The sequence below is a fragment of the Eupeodes corollae genome, chromosome 1 (assembly GCF_945859685.1).
Source record: "Eupeodes corollae chromosome 1, idEupCoro1.1, whole genome shotgun sequence".
Lineage (NCBI taxonomy): Eukaryota > Metazoa > Arthropoda > Insecta > Diptera > Syrphidae > Eupeodes > Eupeodes corollae.
In genome coordinates this window covers 158,797,893-158,819,667 of record NC_079147.1, presented here as the reverse complement: position 1 = coordinate 158,819,667, position 21,775 = coordinate 158,797,893, and the positions used below count along the sequence as shown (strand labels likewise).

Here is a 21,775-nt window from a genome sequence, read left to right as displayed (position 1 = left end):
GTGCTCTTCAACAAAATGTTTGAGGAGGAGCAGTTTCCAGGAATTTTCCAGTCTTCATCTATTTCTGCAATTTTTAAAAAAGGTGACCCTATTTTACCTGAAAACTATAGAGGCATCTCTGTGCTTAGTTCTCTAAGGAAATTATTCACCCAGATCATCTATTCCAGACTTGTAAGATGGGTCGAACAAAACAACAAAATAAGTTGCTTTCAGGCGGGCTTTCGAGCTAATCTTTCGACAATCGACCAAATTTTCACTCTCACGAGCGTTGCTAGGCGTTACTTACAGAAAAAATAAATCTTTACTCTTTTTTCGTTGACTTTAAATAAGCATTTGACACCATTAACAGAAGATCTCTACTATTTAAACTTGCAGCTATCGGGCTATCGACAAAATTTATCCGAATCTATGAGCAGCTGCTCTCAAATATGACAGCTGTAGTTTCAAATGGTAGTAGCAAATCGAAACCGTTTAGTTTTAATACAGGTGTGCCTCAAGGCTGCATTTAAACCCGCTTATCTTTTCACTATTTATAAATGATATTGAAGACCATATCCCTGGTGGTATTTCTTATGGTGATTTGTCTATTAAAGTTTTGCTCTACGCCGATGACTTGGTGATCTTAACTGAAAATGCAGTCACACTTCAACTTCAAATAAACAAATTAAAACAATTTTGTGATCTATGGGATCTCCAAATAAACACCTCAAAGTCGAAGATTATTGTCTTTAGGTCCCAACATCGTCGCATTAGAACCGACCGCAACTGGACCCTCAATGGTTCCAACTTAGAAGTGGTGAAAGAATTTAAATATTTAGGCTACACATTAACTCATAACCTGAATTTTGGTGTTCACATAAAAGATAAGGTGAGAGTTGCAAAAACTGCAATCAATTGTATGTGGCCAAACTTTTTTAATAACAAACTTGTTGATCCTACGTCTAAGTTCATATTGTTTGAAGCAACTATCAAAAGCTGTTTGTTTTATGACAACCAAATCTATGGGTACAAGCAAATAGAAGATATCGAAACTGTCCAAAGATATTTTTTCAAAGTATCTTTAGACTCCCAACTAACACGCCCAATTATGCTATACATATCGAATCGGGACTTGCTCCAATATTTATTATGAATTTAAAAGCAAACGCTGATTATATATTGAGGGTAATGCAAAGGTCGGCCAACAATTTGCAAAAGAGGGTCCTATCAGTGTGTTTTAGATGCTGTATACTCCATTTAAAGACTGGTATGATTTGGCCACAACTTTCCTCTGTCTCTATCTGTTGATAGTTTAGATACGTGGAGAAGCGCTCTCTGAGACTGTATATCTACCATTGATGATCACTTATTCCAAAGCTATCTAGATAGGGCGATTGAGTCTGTGTCGAGTTCAATTTACAGTAATCTTAACCTTCTTCTAATCTAATTCTTCTAATTACTTTAGAGATAAATTTAATGTAATGGAAATGATAATCATATTTAAAGCACGCACGGAGATGTTAGAGCTTAATCACAGACCGCACAATTGGTAACAACCCAAACTGCACTTTTTGCAACCTTAATCAAGTTGAAAACATTTTCCACTTTGTTGCATTGTGCCCAATCTTGCAGGAAATTTGTCGGCTTTATTTTAACAAGAGTTTTCTGTCACTTGAAGAATGTCTAGGTGTTCTGAATGGAGATAACGGTTAGCGTCTACTCATTCAGTTCTTATTAGATGCAGTTTCATATAGAAACATGTACATTAATATATACTAGAATAATAATTCTATTACAATTTTATTTTAGCTAAACTAAAAGCCTAAATCACATTTGAAAAATTGCTAATCATTAAATTCCTTGAAATATCTTTTTTTTTTTCATTTTCGCCAAACTAAAAGCCCAAACCGCATTTAAAATTGCAAATTCTTTATGATCTATGTATCCTTTCTTTTGTTTAGAACATTTGAATCAATTGTTTAACACAGATTGCCATAATTAAATGATTAATGTTTTTGAAAAACTTAATAATTTTGTTTTAGCTAAACTAAAAGCCCGAATCAGATTTTGTTTATATTTTTTTTTTATAAATTTATTTATCTATTAAATTACCTACACCATTAAAACGGATATTTTTTTTCCCTCTGGCATTATTCTTTTTCTTTTTTCAATTGATATTTTCTTTATATAACCAAATTTTTGTACTTTCTCTCACAAAATGTTTACTTTATAAAAATATACCGGCAGACGACCCATGAGCCATGCTTGTAATCTTTAGTTTTAAGTTTGTAAATTTTTGAAATGAAAAAATAAAGTTGATAATTATAATAATAATAATAGTAATAATAATAATAATAATAATAATAATAATAATAATAATAATAATAATAATATACTTACTTACTTACTTAGGGTGGCGTTACAGTCCTGTGTGAACTAGGGCCTCACCCAACAAACTTCTCCATCTAGCTCGGTCCCTAGCTAGATATCTCCAGTTTGCGCTCCAAGTTGGGTGAGGTCACCTTCCACTTGTGCGCGCCACCCGATCCGCGGTCTTCCTCCACTGCACTGTCCTGTGGGTGTAGATTCGAAGACTTTCCGGGCCAGAGCATTGTATTCCAGGCGCTCTACGTGACCCAGCCATCTTAGTCGTTGGCCTTTAACCCTTCTGGCTAAGTCAAAGTCGCTGTACAGCTCGTACAGCACGTTCGTTCCATCTTCTCCTCCACTCCCCTTCAATGCATACGGGACCGTAGATCACACGAAAAACTTTTCTCTCGAACTTTCATCCGCTTTTCTCATAGTCCATGCTTCTGCACCGTATAGCAGGACAGGGATGATAAGGGACTTATATAGCAACACTTTGGAATTGTTTAGTCCTATCCTCGCACTGAAATCGTTGTTACGGGCGATTTAAAAAAAAAGAGCTCCTAAGAGAATCGTTTGACAATACGAGAAAGCCAACTGGGACGGTCTCAATAATTACTTCAGGATCTTAAGTGATCCTCGATAGTGACGTTGACGCCAGCGCTGATATGATCACAAGTTTGATTCTCCTGGGAATGAGAACTTTTATCCCCTTTGTAAAAAACATGAGGAATTCTCCCTCTTCCTCGGTTCCTACGCTCGTTGTTAATGACACCCCATTTGTTAGTTCTTTAGAGAAAACTAATCTCTTTGTTAGGCAGTTTGCCGCAAAGTCAACGCTGCCTGTGAGTGCTATGACTCCGCCTGTACTTAAGCGAGATAGTGGTTCTATGGCGAAATCTTTTTTCGCACTCGCACTGTTGCGAGAGTCTTAAAAGATCTTAATAAACATAAATCCGCTGGTCCGGATGGTATCCCCGCTATGGTTCTGAAGAATCGTTCTTTAACGCTGGCAAAACCATGGCGTAAGCTTTTTCATCTGTCCTACTCCTCAAGTATCGTTCCAAGCGGATGGAAAACCGCATTTGTCCAGCCTATTTTTAAAAAAAGGCGAATCTTCCTCACCGTCTAATTACCGACCGGTTGCACTAACGTCCCTTCTTTCCAAGGTCATGGAAACGCTGATTAATTATCAGCTCAAGAAATATCTCGAAGATCAATACGGCTTTCGTAGCAATAGGTCCACTAGTGACCTCATGGTTCATCCCACCAAACAGTGGAGCAATTCTTTACATCGCTTTAGAGAAAGTAAGATGATTACACTTGATATTTTAAAAGCTTTTGATAGGGTTTGGCATCAGGCTCTCTTATCGAAAATGCGTACTTTCGGTTTCATGGATCCCTCCTTCATTGGATTAGTAATTACCTTTCGAATCGTTCAAATCAAGTTGTACTGGATGGATTTAAGTCTGAAAACCACAAAATAAACAGGGCTCTGCTCTATCTCCAACACTCTTTTTCATTTTTTTAATGATTTCCTGTCTGCAACTTCTAATCCAATACATTGTTTGGCTGACGATAGTACTCTTAGCTTTTCATATTCGTTTTCAGATTCACACCCCTCTTCTTCGGATGTGGAACTCATTAAATTCCGACCTAAACATCATTTTACAATGGGGAATAAGAAACCGCGTGCAATTTATTGCTTCGAAAACGCAATGCTGTCTTGTATCGTTAAAGCGAGAAACTGAACATCTCGATATTCTTGGTATGTGTATCAGCAACCACATTTTGTCGAACGATCACATACGCGATGTCGCCAAAAATTCAGCAAGATGTTTGGATTTTCTAAGGCGATGTAAGGATTTTATTCTCCCCCTCTGATCTGGCTGTTATTTACAAGACTTATATACGTCCAAAGCTTGAGTATTACTCCCATATCTGGGCTGTTGCTCCTGCAACTTACTTAAGCCTCTTGGACAATATTGAACGTAGAGCATTTAGATTGATTGGTGATATTACCATCATAAGATCATTTACGTCACTTTAACATCGTTGAAATGTTTCTTGTCTCACCCTGTTTTACCGTTATTTTAATGGTTTATGCTCCAGAGAAATAGCCAGCTGCATTCCTCCCCTTAAACAGTTCAACCGTAATACTCGCGCTTCTAGGAATGCTCATTAATATACCCTCGAGTCCATCTTCGGTCGTACTGTCAAGTACAGAGACTCGTTCCATAGCTGTACTACGCGAATGTGGAGTTCCTTACCAAACTGTCTTTCCCAGCCATTGCAATATTCAAGAATTCAAAAACCAATGTGCACCGACATCTCCTTTCAACCCCTCTCTCCCTTTCCTAGTGCTCACACTGTGTCTACATAATAAGGGTAATATATCCTTTTGAGATGTGAGCTTATTATAAAAAAAAACTCTTTGGTCCCTCTAGAGAGGACTTTACCACACAATTGCTTTCTTAGTCCAAAGAAACAGCGGTTAGTAAGAGTAATTCTTCGTTTGATCTCAGCGCTGATGTTGTTTTCTGCGTTTACAGCAGAGCCAAGGTAGACGAAGTCTTTGACTACCTCAAAGATACGTCTGTCGATGGTGACGTTTTGACCAAGACGTCGGTGTTGTATGTCCTTTCTTGACGACAGCATGTACTTTGTTTTGCCCTCAATAACCTTTAAACCCATTTTTGCCGTCTCTGCCTTAATACTCACAAAATCCCCATTGACAACACGCTGAGTTCTTCCGATTATGTCAATGTCATCAGCATATGCCAGTAATTGGACAGAGCTCTGCACTTTTCTTTTAAGCACGATGTTAAAAAAATCACATGACGGCGCATCACCTTGTCTAAAACCTTTTTTGATAACGAATGGTTCTGTTAAGTTGTTTCCAACCTTTATGGAGCAAAACAAACGCACGATTTTGGCAGAGATGCCAAAACTAGACATGGCTCTTGCAGCTAGTTCCTGCAGATGCTGTCATATGCGGCCTTGAAATCGATGAAAAGATGGTGGGTATCGATTTGGTGTTCTTGGGTTTGTTTTTCTAGGATTTGCCGTAATGTGAATATTTGATCAACTGTGGACTTTCCTGGTCTAAAACCACACTGATAAGGAACTATCAGGTTGTTGACGATGGCCTTTAGACGTACACATATTACGGCAGAGAAGATTTTATAGTCGATGTTAAGTAGACTGATTTCTCTATAGTTGGTGCAGTTTAGAGGGTCTCCTTTTTTCAGGATCCTGCAAACAATACTGAGGTTTCATTCATCGGGCATGCTTTCTCCGACCATATCTTACAGATAAGTTGGTGCATGCTCCTAACCAAATTATCTCCAGCTGCTTTAAAGAGCTCGGCATTCAAGCCATCCGCTCCAGCGGTTTTATTAGACTTCAGCTTAGATATGGCAATCTTTACATCGTCTAAGTCGGGAGGACGGGATTGTTGGCTTTTGTCGTCTATGTTGAATGGATCATCCTGCCTGACAGCGGAATTAAGTTCGTCGTCGCAGTTATACAGTCTGCAGAAGTGGTCCTTCCATATCCTCAGCATTGACTGTGGTTCCACTATAATGTGTCCACTTTCGTCTTTGCAGCCTTCGGTTCTAGGTTTATGTACCCATGAATTTCGTTTCACCTATTCATAAAACTTTCGAACTTCATTCCTGCTTTTAAACCTCTCAACATCTTCGACCGGACGCTTCTCATGTCCTCTCTTTTTCCTTCTGAGAAGTCGGCGTTCCTCTCGCCTCTTCTCGTCATAGAGCTCATGAGCAGCTCTCGTCCTTTTATGCAGCGCCGCTTTGCGTGTCCGTTGTTTGGCTGCATTTGCCTGCCGACATTTCTCATCAAACCAGGGGTTCCTTGTTGGTGGCTGTTTAAAACCCAGAACATCAGAGGCGGCTTCTCTGATTGCATCTTGGCAATGTTGCCACTGATTTTCGATACATTGGGTTAGCTGCAGAGAACTTCGAGAGGTTACTTGTAACTCGGTCGGAAAAGGATTTGGCGATCTCTGTGGGGGCGTGCGCGCATATCAGGCTAATATGGCCGAATTTAGCCTTGATGCGTCATGAGGCGCTCATTGATGCACTTATAGCTCAAACTTCTTGCCTAAGTCTGGCTCCGCTGACGAAGCCGCATCCAAATAAGCGCTGTTGGTTTTCGTGGTAGTAGTCACTATAGTAAATATCACAGTTTTTTATCCTCTTGTTGCCCGGCCCATCCCATCGTATTTCCTGGATGGCGGTGATGTCTGCTTTATAGCGGTCTAGGGCCTCTGCTAATTTTTCGGCCGCACGTGGTCTGTTAAGGGACCTAACATTCCATGTGCATATCCGAAGTTCGTTTGCGTTGGTTGTTAACAGTAAATCCGTCCGTAACGTCGAATCAAAATATTCAGTGATAACCTTAGCGAATTCAGAATTTTTGAACACTCTTGTACCTCCGTTTCGTGAAGGATAGAATGACACAAAATCAGAACAATTTTAATCCTGTTCCATGCGGCACAAAAAAAACAATTTTTGATGGAAATTTGAATTTTTCCATTGAAAACCCTATAAGAAATCTCTTGTTCTACAAATCACTGTTAGACATAATTGCCTTATCTTTATAGTCAAGCTAAATTCTTGGCTTGGATGTTCAAATGGTAGACATGTGCATTCAAAACCCACCTCTGTCTATCAACTCCTACTCTCACCTCCCCGGGGTGAACATCGGGTGCCTAGTACCTCAACTGGAGATTGCGTTCCAATCCTAGTGGAAAGTTGTTGGGGGCAGCAAACGAGAGAGGGGGAGAGGTGTTTCCACTAAAGCACCTTTCCTAATCCAGACGGCAGCGGAGGAATTCCCGAGATGGAATCAAAGGTGGCGTCTACAGTTTCAGTAAGGTTGAACTGCTTAGTGAACACCTTATAGGGCTTCTTCGACATATTCGGAGCCCAGGCCTGGAAGAAGCGGTTTATCCGGCTCCCTTTCCTTGGAGTTATACTAAGGATTTGGCCCTCAAGGTTGGGGGTTGTGCCGTCGTAAAAAATACCTTGTGTTGCGAAGTACCAACAAGCCTCGGATACGGACGGATTCACTGTTGGCAACCTACGCAAACGAAATAAGGACAACGAATATCGGATATGTACGTGGAATGTTAGGTTCCTTAACAGACCACGTGCAGCCGAACAATTAGCGGAAGCCCTAAACTGCTGCAAGGCAGATATTACCGCAATCCAAGAAGTGCGATGGGATGGACCGGGCAAACGCAAACTAAAAGACTGCGATATATACTACGGCGACTGCTACCGAGAACAAAGACAGCGTCTATTTGGGTGTGGATTTGTTGTTGGAACTAGACTCAGGCAAAAAGTCTTGAGTTTCAACAGTGTGAGCGAGCGTATCACGACAATCCGCATCAAGGCTAAATTAGCCAAGATGAAGACACCAAAGACATATTCTTCGAGCTCTTGGACAAGACATATGAGCAGTGCCCTGGCTATGACATTAAAATTGTCTTAGGAGATTTTAATATCCACAAGGGGCCATGGAAATCCCCTGATCAATCAACCGTCAACCAGATTGACCACATTGCGATCGACGCACGACACTTTTCCAGTATACAGGATATCCGAACATTCCGAGAGGCCAACATTGACTCGGACCACTACCTCGTTGTAGCCAAGGTACGTCTACGGATATCCCGATCCAAGCCAAAACAAGGAAGTACTGTGAGAAGATTCGACGTTAGAAGGCTACAATCGCAAGAGACTGCCATGTCCTTTTCCGATCGAGTCTCTAATAACCTCTCAAGGAGTCCTATGCTGCCTGCATTAAACATTGAAAACCAGTGGCAACATTGCCTTGCAGCCATCAGAGTTGCCGCCTCTGAAATGCTAGGTTTCACACTGCCACCACAGCGAAACCCCTGGTTTGACGGCGAATGCCGGCAAGCGCACGCAGCGAAACAAGAGGCATACAAAACGGCGCTGCACAAAAGGACTAGAGCTGCTCGCGAGCTCTACGAGCAGAAGAGAAGAGAGGAACACCGGCTTCTTAGATGGAAAAAAAGAGAGCATGAGAAGCGCGAGATCGAGGAGATAGAGGGATGTCACAACAAGAATGAGGTTCGTAAATTTTACCAAAAGGTAAAAAAAACCTCCCAAGGGTACCAGCCACAAACCGAAGCCTGTTAAGACGATCAGGGGAACATCGTAGTAGAACCGCAGTCGATGCTGAGAATATGAAAAGATTACTTCTCTAAATTAAGTAAGGGAGATAGAACAACTCAACCTAAGCGACGCAGATCAACAATTCTGCCTACCCGACGTTGACGAAGTGAAGATAGCTATTTCTAAACATAAAACAAACAAAGCTGCTGGAGCTGACGGCATCGCTGCCAAACTATTCAAAGCAGCAGGTGATGACTTAGTACGGAGCATGCACCAACTCATCTGCAAAATATGGTCGGAAGAAAGCATGCCCGATGAGTGGAATCTCAGCATAGTGTGCCCGATACATAAGAAAGGAGACCCTCTAAACTGCGCCAGCTACAGAGGCATCAGTCTCCTTAACAGTGCGTATAAGATCCTATCTGCCATATTATGTGAACGTCTGAAGCCATTCGTCAACAATCTGATTGGTCCTTATCAGTGTGGCTTCAGACCATGAAAGACCACTATCGACCAAATATTCACACTACGGCAGATCTTGGAAAAAACCCAGGAGCTCCAAATCGATACCCAGCATCTCTTTATCGATTTTAAAGCCGCGTATGACAGAATCTATAGGGAAGAGCTCTACCGAGCAATGTCTAGTTTTGGCATCCCTGTCAAACTTATCCGTTTGTGCAGAATGACGATGTGAGAATGCACGCTGCTCTGTCAAGGTCGGAAAAGATCTTACCGATGCATTTGATGTCAAAAAAGGTTTTAGACAAGGCGATGCACTGTCATGCGACTTCTTCAACATTGACCAAGTATATGCTGTCATCAAAAAAGGACATTGACGACTTGGACAAAACGCCAACATGGACAGGTATAACTTTGAGGTAGTAAAGAAATTTGTCTACCTAGGCATCGCTATTAATACAGACAACGACACCAGCGCTGCAATCAAACGAAGAATAACTCTTGCAAATCACTGCTTCTTTGGACTTAGAAGGCAATTGAGAAGTAAAGTCCTCTCTCGAGCATCTAAAATCACCATCTATAAGACACTCATCATCCCGGTTCGCATTTATGGCGCTGAGGCCTGGACCCTGTCAAAGAAAGATGAGACCGACTTAGGATGCTTCGAGAGAAAAATTCTTCGGGTTCCATTCCCTATCCTTGCATTTATGTCACCGACGAATTAAAATAAAACCTTACAGAAATACTTTCTAATACTTGAAATGAAATGTTGGATACCATTTAAGCATAATATAGAATAAATAAAATCACAAAATTGAATAACTGCTTTATATTAAAATTTATTTTTGTGTTACTACTAGTTTTTTTAAATGCAAACAAAAATACTTGATATAAATTTTATTAGTTATATTAGCTGAAGAAACTGCTTCCATTCTGGTCTAGCATCCTCTTTGGGATAAACCCAACCAATTGGAATATGTGATCCATTTGAATTGTCTAAATAAGAATCCCAAATGTAACTACAGAAGTTCAAAAAGAAAATGTTTAAGTTGTTTTTATATTATTAACCATCAATTACTACTACTGAACAAACTTACCGTCTCCCCAAAAATTCCTCAAGGCTCGGCACGATTTCAATTTCGGACTTTCCACCAAATAAAACTTTATCCCAACGCTTTGCCAAAGAATTGTTGTTTTTCTCTTCTTTTATGCTTTGTTCAGTAGATTGCCAAAACGATTTGATCGAGTTAAGAGATTCTTTGAGTTTACACGAGTCTCCACCGCCTTTAAGACGATGAAGGGTTTCCAAACATTCTATCCAAGCCAGGTACTTTTTGGAGCTACGTAATTTGCATTTGTTTAGCCTACTTAAGTGTTGTTGTTCTAGAACAAAGGGGAAAATAGCGGACCCATTAGACTGACTTTGCTCCGATGATGGCGGCGTTGTCGTTGAATTGTTTCTGTTATGCCTTTTCTTTGTTTTAAGCTTTTTCTTGAGGCGTTTTGTTTTTCTTTTTTTAATTTGTGATATTGTTTTATTTAAAGACTCCGGTTCCAAATTGGCAAACGCATTCTCAAGACTTCTTTTACATTCGACTATTCCAACAACTTCGCTCGAATAACTTTGAGGATTTTGTATAATATTATCGCGGTGCATTTGTAGTTTGTTCAGAGAAGTTACAATTGTTTGAATGTTCCATTTAAGTAGTGAGATCTTCATTGTGGAAATTATAGTTGTTAATTTAAGAACTTATGATAAGATTAAGGGAATGTTTAATGCGGATAAACATTAAACAATATAAATAAAATGGATTGACGATGATTTTTACTAGACTTTGACTAGTTGCAATTTAGCTTCTTCTAGAATTTGCGAAGCTGTTTCGTATTCCTTTGTCTCTTTAAGTTCTACCTCGTTCTTCACAAAATCTGAAAGTTCCTCAAATGCTTTTGCTAACCTGATGTTTTAATATTTTAAGAAAACAAAGGAAAGTTCAAGGATAAACAACAGAAAGTAAAGATGACGCATTTTACAATACTCACCTTCTTTGGCAATCTGGAATGATCATCAGTGCTTCTTGGAGAACTTCTTCTTGTTTTCTCAAAACATGCTCATCTTCGCCGGCAGCTTTTAACTTTTCAATACGATCTTTTTGTTGGACGGCTTCCTTCTCATATACAACCTTCTCTTTGGTCAATCTTTTTACAACACCCGTTTTGATTGTTAATTGTCTTAGACGTGGATCTGCCATTTAGTCTATAAGAAGTTTTTAAAGTTTTAGTTAAGATGTGAATTTTTAATTTCGTGCCGTTATTTTATTACAATTTGCAAGGAGAATGGATAATAAGTAGAAATCAAATCGTTTAAGACCAGTTGTGATGTGACGATAGAAATGATGGTTTTAAGTTTTAAGACTTGAGGTAGGAACATGAGTCATATCGACTTATGGCGATTCGATTCCTCTCAATTTTAAAAGCCGGGCAACTTATTTATACGTTACGTCGTTAAGTGCGTTATGTTATGGATGGAGTATGTTCAGAGAAATGTTGGATTCGTTCAACTGCAGAGGATACGTTTATTTGCAATGGATCCGTTCAACAGTGTTTTAATACTTGATTTTTAGATGTAATTAAAAGATGGCCTTAATGGCTAAAACACAAACACGCTTCAGCTTCGGCTTATAATAAAAAATAGAAATGTCATTCAAAGCAACCTCGAAGCAGGCCTAACGTAACGCAGACGAAGCCGAAGCTGAAGAGTGTATGTGTTTCAGCCATCATTGCGATAGCATGCATTTAGTTCAGAGCAGAGCACGAACTGTCAAAAAAATAATTGTGTTTCTTTTTGAGCTCTGAGCGTTCAGAGCTTCAAATTCGTGTTTCTTTTTTAGTTCTGAACATGTTCAGAGCGCGCTCTGTGAGCTCAGAATAAAATAACAGAGTAAACGGAGTAAAATGCTGAGCACAAACAATTTGATATCTGAAAGCCGGGAAATAAAAAAAAAATCATCATCAAAACAATAAAAATGGTGGAAGAGGCTGGTTGCTCTGGTGTAGAAGGTAAGATAATTTTGGAAAAACTAATTGCATATAGCATTTTTATGAATCAAATTTATTTCAGGAGTCAAATGGACCAACGCTATGACTGTTTTTTTAATTAATTTGATTAAAGAAAATTGTTAACGCCTTCAAACAGACGACAGTTGAGATCATGACAGTTTAGTGCTCAAGTTGTTTCATAATTAAATCAGAGAGCTCTGAACATACTCTGCTCAGAATTCTACTCTACTCTACTCTGTTCGCTCAGAGTATGCTCAGAGCTCAGCTCTGAACTAAAAAAGAAAAACGCCCATTGACACCAGTCCCCAAAAAGTGCAGAGATAAGCAAGGCGATACATCTTCAAAAGAAAAACAAAGCAGCTGGACTTGATGGTATTCCCGCAGAACTCCTAAAAGAAGACCCTGAGACAGCTTTCCGTATTTTGATTAAACTAGTGCTGGCTGTCTGGGAGAGTGAAACTTACCCAAGGGGCTGGAAGGATGGAGTTATTGTAAAGGTATCAAAGAAAGGAAACCTCAAAAACTATAATAACTAACGTCGTATCAGAGTTCTGTCCGTTCTTTCGAAGTTAATGGCAACTAGTATTCTCGAGAGGATTAAGTCGATCGTGTGTCGACCACATCAACACCTTTCCAATCATACTATAATGTTTCTAGATTTTGAGAAGGCGTTTGATTGGGTCAATGGTGAATGCATCTGGAGATCGAGCGAGGAATCCTTGAGAAAATTGTCGCTTTTATTAAAGAATCGTACAACAACACACAATAGACAGCTTTGCGACTCCTTCGATGTCCGTCAAGGAGTGAGACAAGGAGGTGTCTTGTCACCAATTCTGTTTTTGCTGGCGATTGATGTCTCATGGCAAACAACAAGGCAGACTTAAATCAGATGTGTCATTCGCTGCAATTGAATGGAGAGGTGGCTGGCTTAAGGGTTAACACAAATAGAAATAAGACCAAAGTAATGACCACGGGCCAAAGCACACAGACGAGGACGAGCAGTTTAATTATCTGGGAAGTTTAAGGTCAGTTGCGGTGAATCGGGATAGGTGGAAGGATCTTGTTGCTGCCCTATGCTACAGGAGGAGTGAAAGCGCTGCTGTACTTGCAGCTGAACAACACTACTAGAAGAGAGCAAAGCTAAAAAGATATAATCACTTTTAAGGGGGATTTAAAAACCCTTGAATTCAAAGTGGGTTTTCAAGAAAAAAAATAAGCGCCTTAAACGATTAAGTCATCAGATACAAAGCAAGGTTAGTGGCAAAGAGATGTGAACAATGGTCCGTGGTCCGGTACAGCTTATTGGGATTGCTTCTGTTACTTGCAACCAATACCGCTTTTCACCGCTTTTTTACAAGGTGAATTATCTAAAGATGTTTATATTACTCCTCCTGATGCGTTGGAGATACCTAAGAACAAAATATTAAAATTGAAGAAGTCCATTGACGGACTTAAACAGTCTTCAAAAACATGGAATCTAAAGTTGAGTAGGGCTCTTTAAGCATTTAATTTAAAACAATCACGATATGATCCATGTATTTATTATAATGATACAAATACTGAGTTGGTTTTATTTAGTTCAGTTTATTTAGAAGACTTGTTAATTTTTTTCAAAAGACATTTAAATATCACAAAAATTTAAAGTCAGAATTTCGTATCATAGAGATACCAGAAATTAATTCGTTTTAAGGTATGACCATAGATTATGATAAAAAGAATGAACACCTGAGCATAAATCAAGAACAATTTATTTTGAAAATATTGAGCCGGTTTAGTCTGAATAACTGTAATCCATTGTCAAGTTCGATTGATGTCAATTTTAAGTTAAGTAAGGAAGTTTGTCCTATCTGAAAAGGAAAAACATTAAATGTCGATTGTACCATATCAAGAATTAATTGGAATCTTGCTTCTTACAGCAGCAAAAAGAATTTTAAGGTACTTGAAGGAAACTTTGGGAGCGGACATTCTGAAATGATTGAGTTTTGTAATGCTGATCACGCCAATGATCTTGATTAAAGGAAATTAGTAAGTGAATACGTGTTTCTCACTAAAGGAAGAGCATAATATCCTGGAAATAGGTGACTATTGCGTCGACTACGGCCGAAGCTGACTACATCTCTATGGAAGTGGCTGGATTAGAGTCAATATGGCTAAAAAGGAATTCATAAGGAGTTAACTTGAGTTCATTCATCTTTGAAAATATTTTGCTACAGTCCATGTTCAAAGCATCTTGCATCAAATAAATGTTATCGGCCCCGCGCTAAGCATATCAACGTTGGACATGAAAAAAGATCCAGTTAATATCAGTTCGTTCCAAGGAAGTGTTAAGAATGTTATTAAATTAATTGTTTTAGTGGGGATGTTGTTAGTAGAAACCTTATTTGGTATTATTGCCTTTTAAAGCGTTTTTTTTTTTGGAGTACCACTTTTATTAAGCTCGCAGTATTTTTTATATTGTAAAATTAACAAACCCGAATTATATTTATGATACTACTTTATTATTTATGTTGGCGGTAAAATGATCCGCAAATTAAACAAAACAAAACAAAACACAAGAAAACAAAACGAAATTATTTAAAATAACAATGGGTAGGTAGCCGGCGCGCACGAGTGGATACCTACTTATTGAAAACAATCAACAAATGTCAAATTTCAAAAAGGTTGGTTTGTTAATTTTACCACCGACAGCAAAAACAGGGCTATCAGGTAGATTTTATTAATCGAATTCGATTAATAAAATCGAAATTAATTATTAAATTAATAAAAATCACTATACAGGGGCGTAGCAAAAAAATAATGAAAATGGGCGCCAGGAAGTATTATGGTACTTACCATCACCAATCAAGACAAATAGTTAAAAAAAGCGAAAATTTACTTCCCAAAAAAATAAAATTCAAGATAAATTTTTTTTCCTAGAAAAGTTTAAGATATTTTATTTTATATCTGGGAAACCTTTATAAATATAGGGATAAAACCCAGAATTTTTTCAAAAAAAATTTGTACAATTTAAAATGAAAGAACAAAAGAAGAAGAGAACAATTGGTTGTGTACTAAGGACACAGAGGAAGATCACCTTGGGAAAGTTCCCGAAGAACAAAAGAACAAAGGTCGCGGGTCCCGCAATCTCGGGAGACAAAGAAATCAATCGAAAGTCTATCGGGTTAAATGTTGGCTCTGTATAGCCAACCACAAATTACAAGTAAAGGTAGAAAAACACAAAACTCACTCAACAAAAAAAATACTTAGCTTTCTGTATTTGACAAAATCGATCCTGCCTCTTCCTTATTCAAAACGCCTTCCTCACAAATTTTGTTTGGTTTCTTTATCAATAATTTTAATTTAGTTGTATCCCACACCAAAACTAACACGATTCTTTCTTTTCTCAAAAATTTTTCACTACTTCCTTTTTTTGACCTCTCTAAAAAGAAAGTAGTGAAAAATTTTTGAGAAAAGAAAAAAAAAGAAAGAATCGTGTTAGTTTTGGTGTGGGATACAACTAAATTAGTGCCTGTGTAGTGCCTTTTATTAATTTAATAATTAATTTCGATTTTATTAATCGAGTTCGATTAATAAAATCTACCTTTTCCAAACGCACCCCCAAACTGAGCTACTGGGTGACAGCACTGTTTTTGCTGTCGGTGGTAAAATCAACAAACCAACCTTTTTGACATTTGTTGATTGTTTTCAATAAGTAGGTATCCACTTGTGGGCGCCAGCTACCTACCCATTGTTATTTTAAATAATTTCGTTTTGTTTTTTATGTTTTGTTTTGTTTAATTTGCGGATCATTTTACCGCCAACATAAATAATAAAGAAGTATCATAAATATAATTCGGGTTTGTTAATTTTACAACAATTAATAAAATTCCCCAGCCCAATAATAACTTTAATAACTTGAGGAAAGCGTTTTCAACCAAGATTAAGAGGCAGAATCCGATATTTTGAAATTTAGACTATAAACCCTTAGACTTTTGTGCAGACAATTTTAGGGAAAGGGAAAAACACATCGCAAGGTGACCTTACTTAGTATTCCGACACTTTACGTTGGGCATTAAGCCATACTAATTTTAGGTTGGTGTGCCAATTATACAAAGGATGCACACTTTCGTTTTTTTCCTTGTGTGAACTACCTGTCACACACTCAATAGGCCGTAACCGTGACTCATCCGTCACACAATTGTGTATTTTGTGACCGCCCGTCACAAATTTCTAAAGTGAATATGTGGACCCTCTGTCACACAACCGCATTACAATTGAAACCTATTTTGTTTGCTTTTCCAAAATACAATAAGAGCAGGTCACTGACTGATGGAAAGCAGGATTCTACTCAACTCTTAAAATATTTTGGAGCCGCAACGACTGAAGGAAGGTTAAAAAAGGAAAAAGGATTTGAGATAGGCTAGTGAAACTTGTTGTGGTAAATTTTACCGCAACAATATTAATAAGCTTTTCACACCAAGTCCAAACACCCGGCGTTTTAAAACTCGTCGCCACAAATATGTTCGACGCTTTCGCTTAATACCTGGAGAAATACTTTCCAGTAACTCCGTTACGCGATAAGTTCATTTGTGGAGGAGAATAAGTATGAAAGATAATTTCAGGTTGAGGCTTAATCGCAGCGGGCTAGGAAAATTTGCGTCAAAACCTTTCACAATGTGGGAATCGTTGTTCCAGTGAATAAATCCACAACATCTCAACCTCGCCTATAAGTTGCTCGGACGGCCACAAAATATGGCTATTCTGAAGGCACATTTGGCCAATAGAAGCAATAGTCATAATCTCAGTATTTTATATTGAATTTGTGGTGAAAGAAGAAGAAAATGTTTTAAATAAAATGAATTTTTATTGTAACAATTTTGTTTGTTTTTGATTCTAAGATATATTTTCTACACAATTAGCTTCTCCTTAGTGAATTGTTTGGACCAGTTGAAGTGAACTAAGAGGATAGTTGCGGGTTTGAAGTTCTTGTCCCGTCCCCAGAACTGGAGTTGAAACTCTTTTTCTTGACGAGCTAGTGTTACGTTAAAATCAATTTAAATTAGAATTTATTTTATTTACACAAATAATTTGAGAAGAACAAAACTATCTACTCACAAATTTTTTCATCAAAACAAAATTTGACAGAAGGTGTTAAACAAATTTAAATGTCAAATTAAAAAGTGTAAACGTTCAGTGTGAACGATTTTCGGGTTTGCTGTGAAAAGGCTAAAAAGAGGTATAAAGGTAATTTTATTCATTCTGTAGCAACCGATATTCACTGAACTCATCCATTTATAGTGCATTCAATGTCACTCTGACTATTTATCCACTGTCAAATTTCTTAACTTTACGTTACGATAATTAGAAAATACAACCAGCTGATTTATTCCCGCAGAACTATTTTTAACTATCGTCATCAACATTTTCATTTTTAATTCTTTCATCTCTATTTAACAATTTTATGCCACTTTATGCTCCCTTTCCGTTTGTATCGTGTGCGTTTTATTAAACTTGGAAGCTTCACCAAAAGTAACAAATTAAAATCTTGTCCCATATTAATTTTTATGTTGAACCTATTCAAAATTCCATATCCCTATCCAAAACAGAGTTTATTAAAAACAGAATGCAACCCATTATATTGCAAATGATGAACGCAGATGGCACCAATTCCAATGGTTCGAGAAACAGCAGTAATGGTTGTTCCCTAAATGCAAAAACTGTTCAAGCATTTGAGGTAAGCATTGTTGATTTAGTGACTTGACAAAGATCTTATCTTTGGTGACATAATAAGTATTCTCTCGCTTGATAGCTTTTCAACCAACTCTTTCAAAACTACTCCCCAGACGAAGTATTCGTATCGTTTAATGGCGGCAAGGATTGTACCGTCGTTCTACATCTACTTAGCCAGTACTTAAAACAAAAAGAGAATCTACAAAATTGTGTGATAAATGTTCTGTATATTCGCCCGGAGAATCCGTTTCAAGAAGTCGAAGACTTTGTAGCACAATGTAAGCAAAATTATCGGGTGGATATGATAGAACAGCAAGGGAGTATTAAGCCAGTGCTTGAGGTGATGTGTGCTGAGAGGCCCAAACTGAAAGCAGTCCTTATGGGAATTCGTCGAACAGATCCTTACGGACATGACATGAAACCCATGCAGGTAAACCTAAAAATTTGAATAACATAACAGTTCCCTTATTAAAAAATATATATGTCAACAGCAAACAGATTCAGGCTGGCCTCCCCTGCTGCGAGTGAATCCGATCCTGGACTGGACTTGTCAGGACATATGGACATATCTTCTGGAGAAAAAAGTTCCCTATTGCTCGCTCTACGACATGGGATACACGTCACTGGGCGAAACGACCAACACTAAGCGAAACAAACAACTTCGGAGGGAAGATCCTGCTACAGGTGAAGTTACTTACCGACCAGCTTACGAACTGTTGGATGATGCATTGGAGAGAGATGGCCGTTGTTGACACAGAACAGGCTATCAGAAAAACTAAGGCCTTTTTTTATTCCTGTTTAATTATTACTCGAAATAAAAACTAACATAACTGGGTATACACCATGTTGTTGATTTTTCTCCTCTTTTTTAACGATACATGTTCCTATAAGCCAAGATCCTTTGATGGGAATCTTTTTACTAAGTATGATGAGCCCTATGTTAGGTGCTGTCTTTTTTCTTGTGACTATGTTGGTTCGACAAGAAAGCGAGATGACCCTTGGGGCATTTGTTGGCATAATGACCCTTGTGACCACATTTATAGCAAGTTATCTCTTCCAGGGGCCTGGGTATGGGTTTCTGTGGGGATTCTTGTTTGATGGCACCTTCGGCGGCATTTTCCTCTGGCACCGTTGTGCTTACATTATTCGGATTGTTCTGTTGTTGTTGCTGATGATGCGGTTGATGGTGATAGTGGTGATGGTTTTGCACTTGTTGTTTGTAGTATGAGAGTGAACGGAAACGTTGTTCCTCCTGCCGTATTGTCATTTCTCTCTGTTCCGGAGGCATCTTCGGACAACCAGACGCCTTGTGACCCAATTCGCCGCAATAGTGACAAGTAGGTAAGCGCTTAACCATTTGATCTTTGGGGATTTCAGGAGGCGCTGGAAGTTCAAATCTCGGATGCATGTATTTACAAGCAGAGCCATCGGGACAGAAACCGGCCAAGTAGTTCATGCACAGCACGCGTCGCACATGCCTGTGGCGACAATGGGGACCGTGTCGACAGAATCCTCTGTCGTACCACGGACAGTCCTTAAGCTTGCTTTCCGGGTCAATGTGCAGGAAGGGACATTCTTTGTTGTGGCACGCATTGAATCGAGAGTAGAAGTAGCATTCAGGCATTTTTGTCATATCGTATTCGTGCAAAAACTCACACTGATCACCCTTTTTGCACAATCCACGTAGCCAATGTTTGCAAACGACCGTCCTGTCCCCGCGTACATGTCGGAAGGGACAAGCAGCACCTTTGTCGCACATGGAGCCATCGGCACAGTTAAAGAATTGACAAACCGCCGCCGTTGATTCTAGAATAGTAATATTTTTTAATTAATGCACAATGAACATTGTAAGAAAATTAACAAATAAAATACATACTGTCCATTCCAGGGAAGGGTAGTGGAAGCGCACCGAATTGTCCATTTAGATCTTTTTCTATTTTGAACTCGATGTGAGTTACATTCGCTATGATAATATCCATGGTGTTGTGTTGTGTTAAGTGAAGGCGATTCTTTTAAATAAATTGTTTATTTTCTATTTATTATGGAAAATGCATTGAAAAATGCCTGCCCGGTCTAACCAGCTAAAACACCTTACAAAAAAACATATACACTGGGGAAGGTGAAGAAAGTGAGAAATAAAAATTTAAAACGGAACAGAAATTCAACTCGAAAGGAAATGTCAGAATAGGTGGCCACAGCGCGCTCTAGCGGGAAAGATATTACTTTTTGATTTAGGTTGGAACCACATTATCATCGCTCTTATGCCTGTTGTGCACTAGGAAAATGGTGTTATTTTGTTACCATATTCAAAATAATCGCTTTGTGTGGTAGATCTTGATCTAAGATTAACTTCATTTTTTTGATATCTCAAAAATGAACTAGAACCAAAATATCGAATGCGGCGAACACAAAGCTGGCTCTTGCACTAATGCTTGATTAATAAATGACATTTCTCCATATTGCATGTGATCTTTTGGTCCAATGTTTTGTGGTTCAATTCATTAAGGGGGAATCTTAAAACGCTATTCTGCTATTCAGTCTGGGGCTCGTTTCATGAATCATCTTTGAATTATAAGCATTCCAGTTCGCATATAGCTTACTTTAATCAATCTAAAATCTAAGTGTGTTATTACACTCAGACTTTTAGTATGCTGCGTGTTTCGCATATTTTCTTTTGAACACCCATCCTTCAATCTCGAATTATTACACTAGGATGTTTTTCGGTTGCGTGTTTTTGACACTTCTCTTCCATTTTTTGTTCTCATCCACAAAGTCAAAGTGTGAAAATAATTAAAGAAAACTGCACATTTGACATCATGAATACGTTTCATAATTCCGAAATGTAGATAGAGTATAGATAGATAGTATATAGAAAATAGATGTGTTAGACCTTTGTGAAAATGCATTAAAAATTCCAAAGCAGAAGAAAAAGGAAATCGGATTGAAATCTGGAGCGAATCCTTCATTTTCTTGAGAAATGAACTAAAATCAAATGATAAACCATCGTTTTTAAATTATATAAGAATAAATGAAGAAACTTTTAACCTGCTTTTGTCGTTCATTGAAAACGACATTAAAAAAAAATACAATTTTGAGAGACAGAAAAGTTTGCTATCACTTTGTTTCAACGGATGAAAAATTCCTTCATTTAATTCGGTTATAATGTATTTTTTCCACTTGAAATTGTCCGGTGGCATATTTCTTGTTTACTCGGAAACACTAGAAAGAATAATAAAGCACCAAGAAACAAAGAAAGGCAAGAAAAAGAAACGTCAAAAACCATCCAAGACAATCCTTAACCCAGAACTTTTTACAGTATTTCTATTTCACCTATTTTCTCTTTCGCACTTATTTGCGTCTTTCTAAAAACGCCTGAGTGAAATAACATAGACCCTGATCACACGGGATGTTTTTTCGTTCGTTTTCGTCTTTCGTCTTTTTGACAGGTACCTACCCTCGTGATTACACCTTTCCTTTTTTCGTTCCTTTCGTTATTCCTCTTTTTGACGTTTCTGAAAAAACTGTGCTGGAAGAATTTAATTTTGTTTCGTTGTCCGGGCAGTAATAATCAGAAGGTACCTACAAATTGTAATTGGATTTCTGTGGCAATAATTTAGTGAAAAATAAAACAAATTTATGGAATAATTTTTATTGATTTTTTATTAATTTTTGTTCAGCTTGTTATACAAATTGGGCCAACTTTGAAACAGCGTTAATAATACTTCCGTTTGAGTTTTTGTCCACATTTCTTAAATCGTTTAAATAAATAATTAAATTTACAAAAAGTCCATACATTTTCAGGACCCTTTTCACGACTTCTTTCCCCCTACGTTTCTATGCCCCTCACCCGATCTGTCAAAAAGACGAAAGAGGAAACAACCGAAAAAACATCTCGTGTAATCGGGCACATACTAAATAACTTATAGTTTAATATAAATCTGCTTAAAAATTTGAAGATTATGTTTAAGACAGTAGAAGTACTTAAAATCAGTTTAAAAGGTATGCTTTCGAAATACGGTGGGTGGGCAGTTAAA

The 21,775-nt window shown here is 38.1% G+C and overlaps 5 protein-coding genes across 7 annotated transcripts in view; 2 read left to right on the top strand and 3 right to left on the bottom strand.

The window, feature by feature from the left end:
* LOC129953686 (nucleolar protein 16) overlaps positions 1-21,775 on the top strand; it is a 77,376-nt gene that overhangs the window by 28,966 nt on the left and 26,635 nt on the right. The window lies entirely within an intron of this gene.
* On the bottom strand, positions 9,790-10,695 carry LOC129953684 (uncharacterized). Its single transcript, XM_056067015.1, has 2 exons — positions 10,073-10,695; positions 9,790-9,994 (listed from the first exon to the last, which is right to left on the bottom strand). The coding sequence occupies exons 1-2, from the start codon at positions 10,693-10,695 to the stop codon at positions 9,880-9,882; spliced, it is 738 nt and encodes a 245-aa protein (XP_055922990.1). The 3' UTR covers positions 9,790-9,879.
* LOC129953687 (tubulin-specific chaperone A) lies at positions 10,792-11,452 on the bottom strand. Of its 2 annotated transcripts, XM_056067019.1 has the most exons (3): positions 11,296-11,452; positions 11,016-11,229; positions 10,792-10,930 (listed from the first exon to the last, which is right to left on the bottom strand). In XM_056067019.1, the coding sequence occupies exons 2-3, from the start codon at positions 11,222-11,224 to the stop codon at positions 10,804-10,806; spliced, it is 336 nt and encodes a 111-aa protein (XP_055922994.1). In that variant the 5' UTR covers positions 11,225-11,229; positions 11,296-11,452; the 3' UTR covers positions 10,792-10,803. The 2 variants fall into 2 exon arrangements, with proteins under 2 accessions (XP_055922994.1, XP_055922995.1); XM_056067020.1 differs by lacking the exon at positions 11,296-11,452 and having other exon boundaries at positions 11,016-11,289.
* Positions 17,383-18,580, top strand: LOC129953683 (FAD synthase-like). 2 transcript variants are annotated; one of them, XM_056067012.1, is made up of 4 exons: positions 17,383-17,540; positions 17,618-17,745; positions 17,821-18,171; positions 18,233-18,580. In XM_056067012.1, exons 1-4 carry the CDS (start codon positions 17,483-17,485, stop codon positions 18,491-18,493), a joined length of 798 nt encoding a protein of 265 aa, XP_055922987.1. In that variant the 5' UTR covers positions 17,383-17,482; the 3' UTR covers positions 18,494-18,580. The 2 variants fall into 2 exon arrangements, with proteins under 2 accessions (XP_055922987.1, XP_055922988.1); XM_056067013.1 differs by having other exon boundaries at positions 17,394-17,745.
* LOC129953680 (cleavage and polyadenylation specificity factor subunit 4) lies at positions 18,539-19,879 on the bottom strand. Its single transcript, XM_056067010.1, has 2 exons — positions 19,618-19,879; positions 18,539-19,547 (listed from the first exon to the last, which is right to left on the bottom strand). The coding sequence occupies exons 1-2, from the start codon at positions 19,718-19,720 to the stop codon at positions 18,682-18,684; spliced, it is 969 nt and encodes a 322-aa protein (XP_055922985.1). The 5' UTR covers positions 19,721-19,879; the 3' UTR covers positions 18,539-18,681.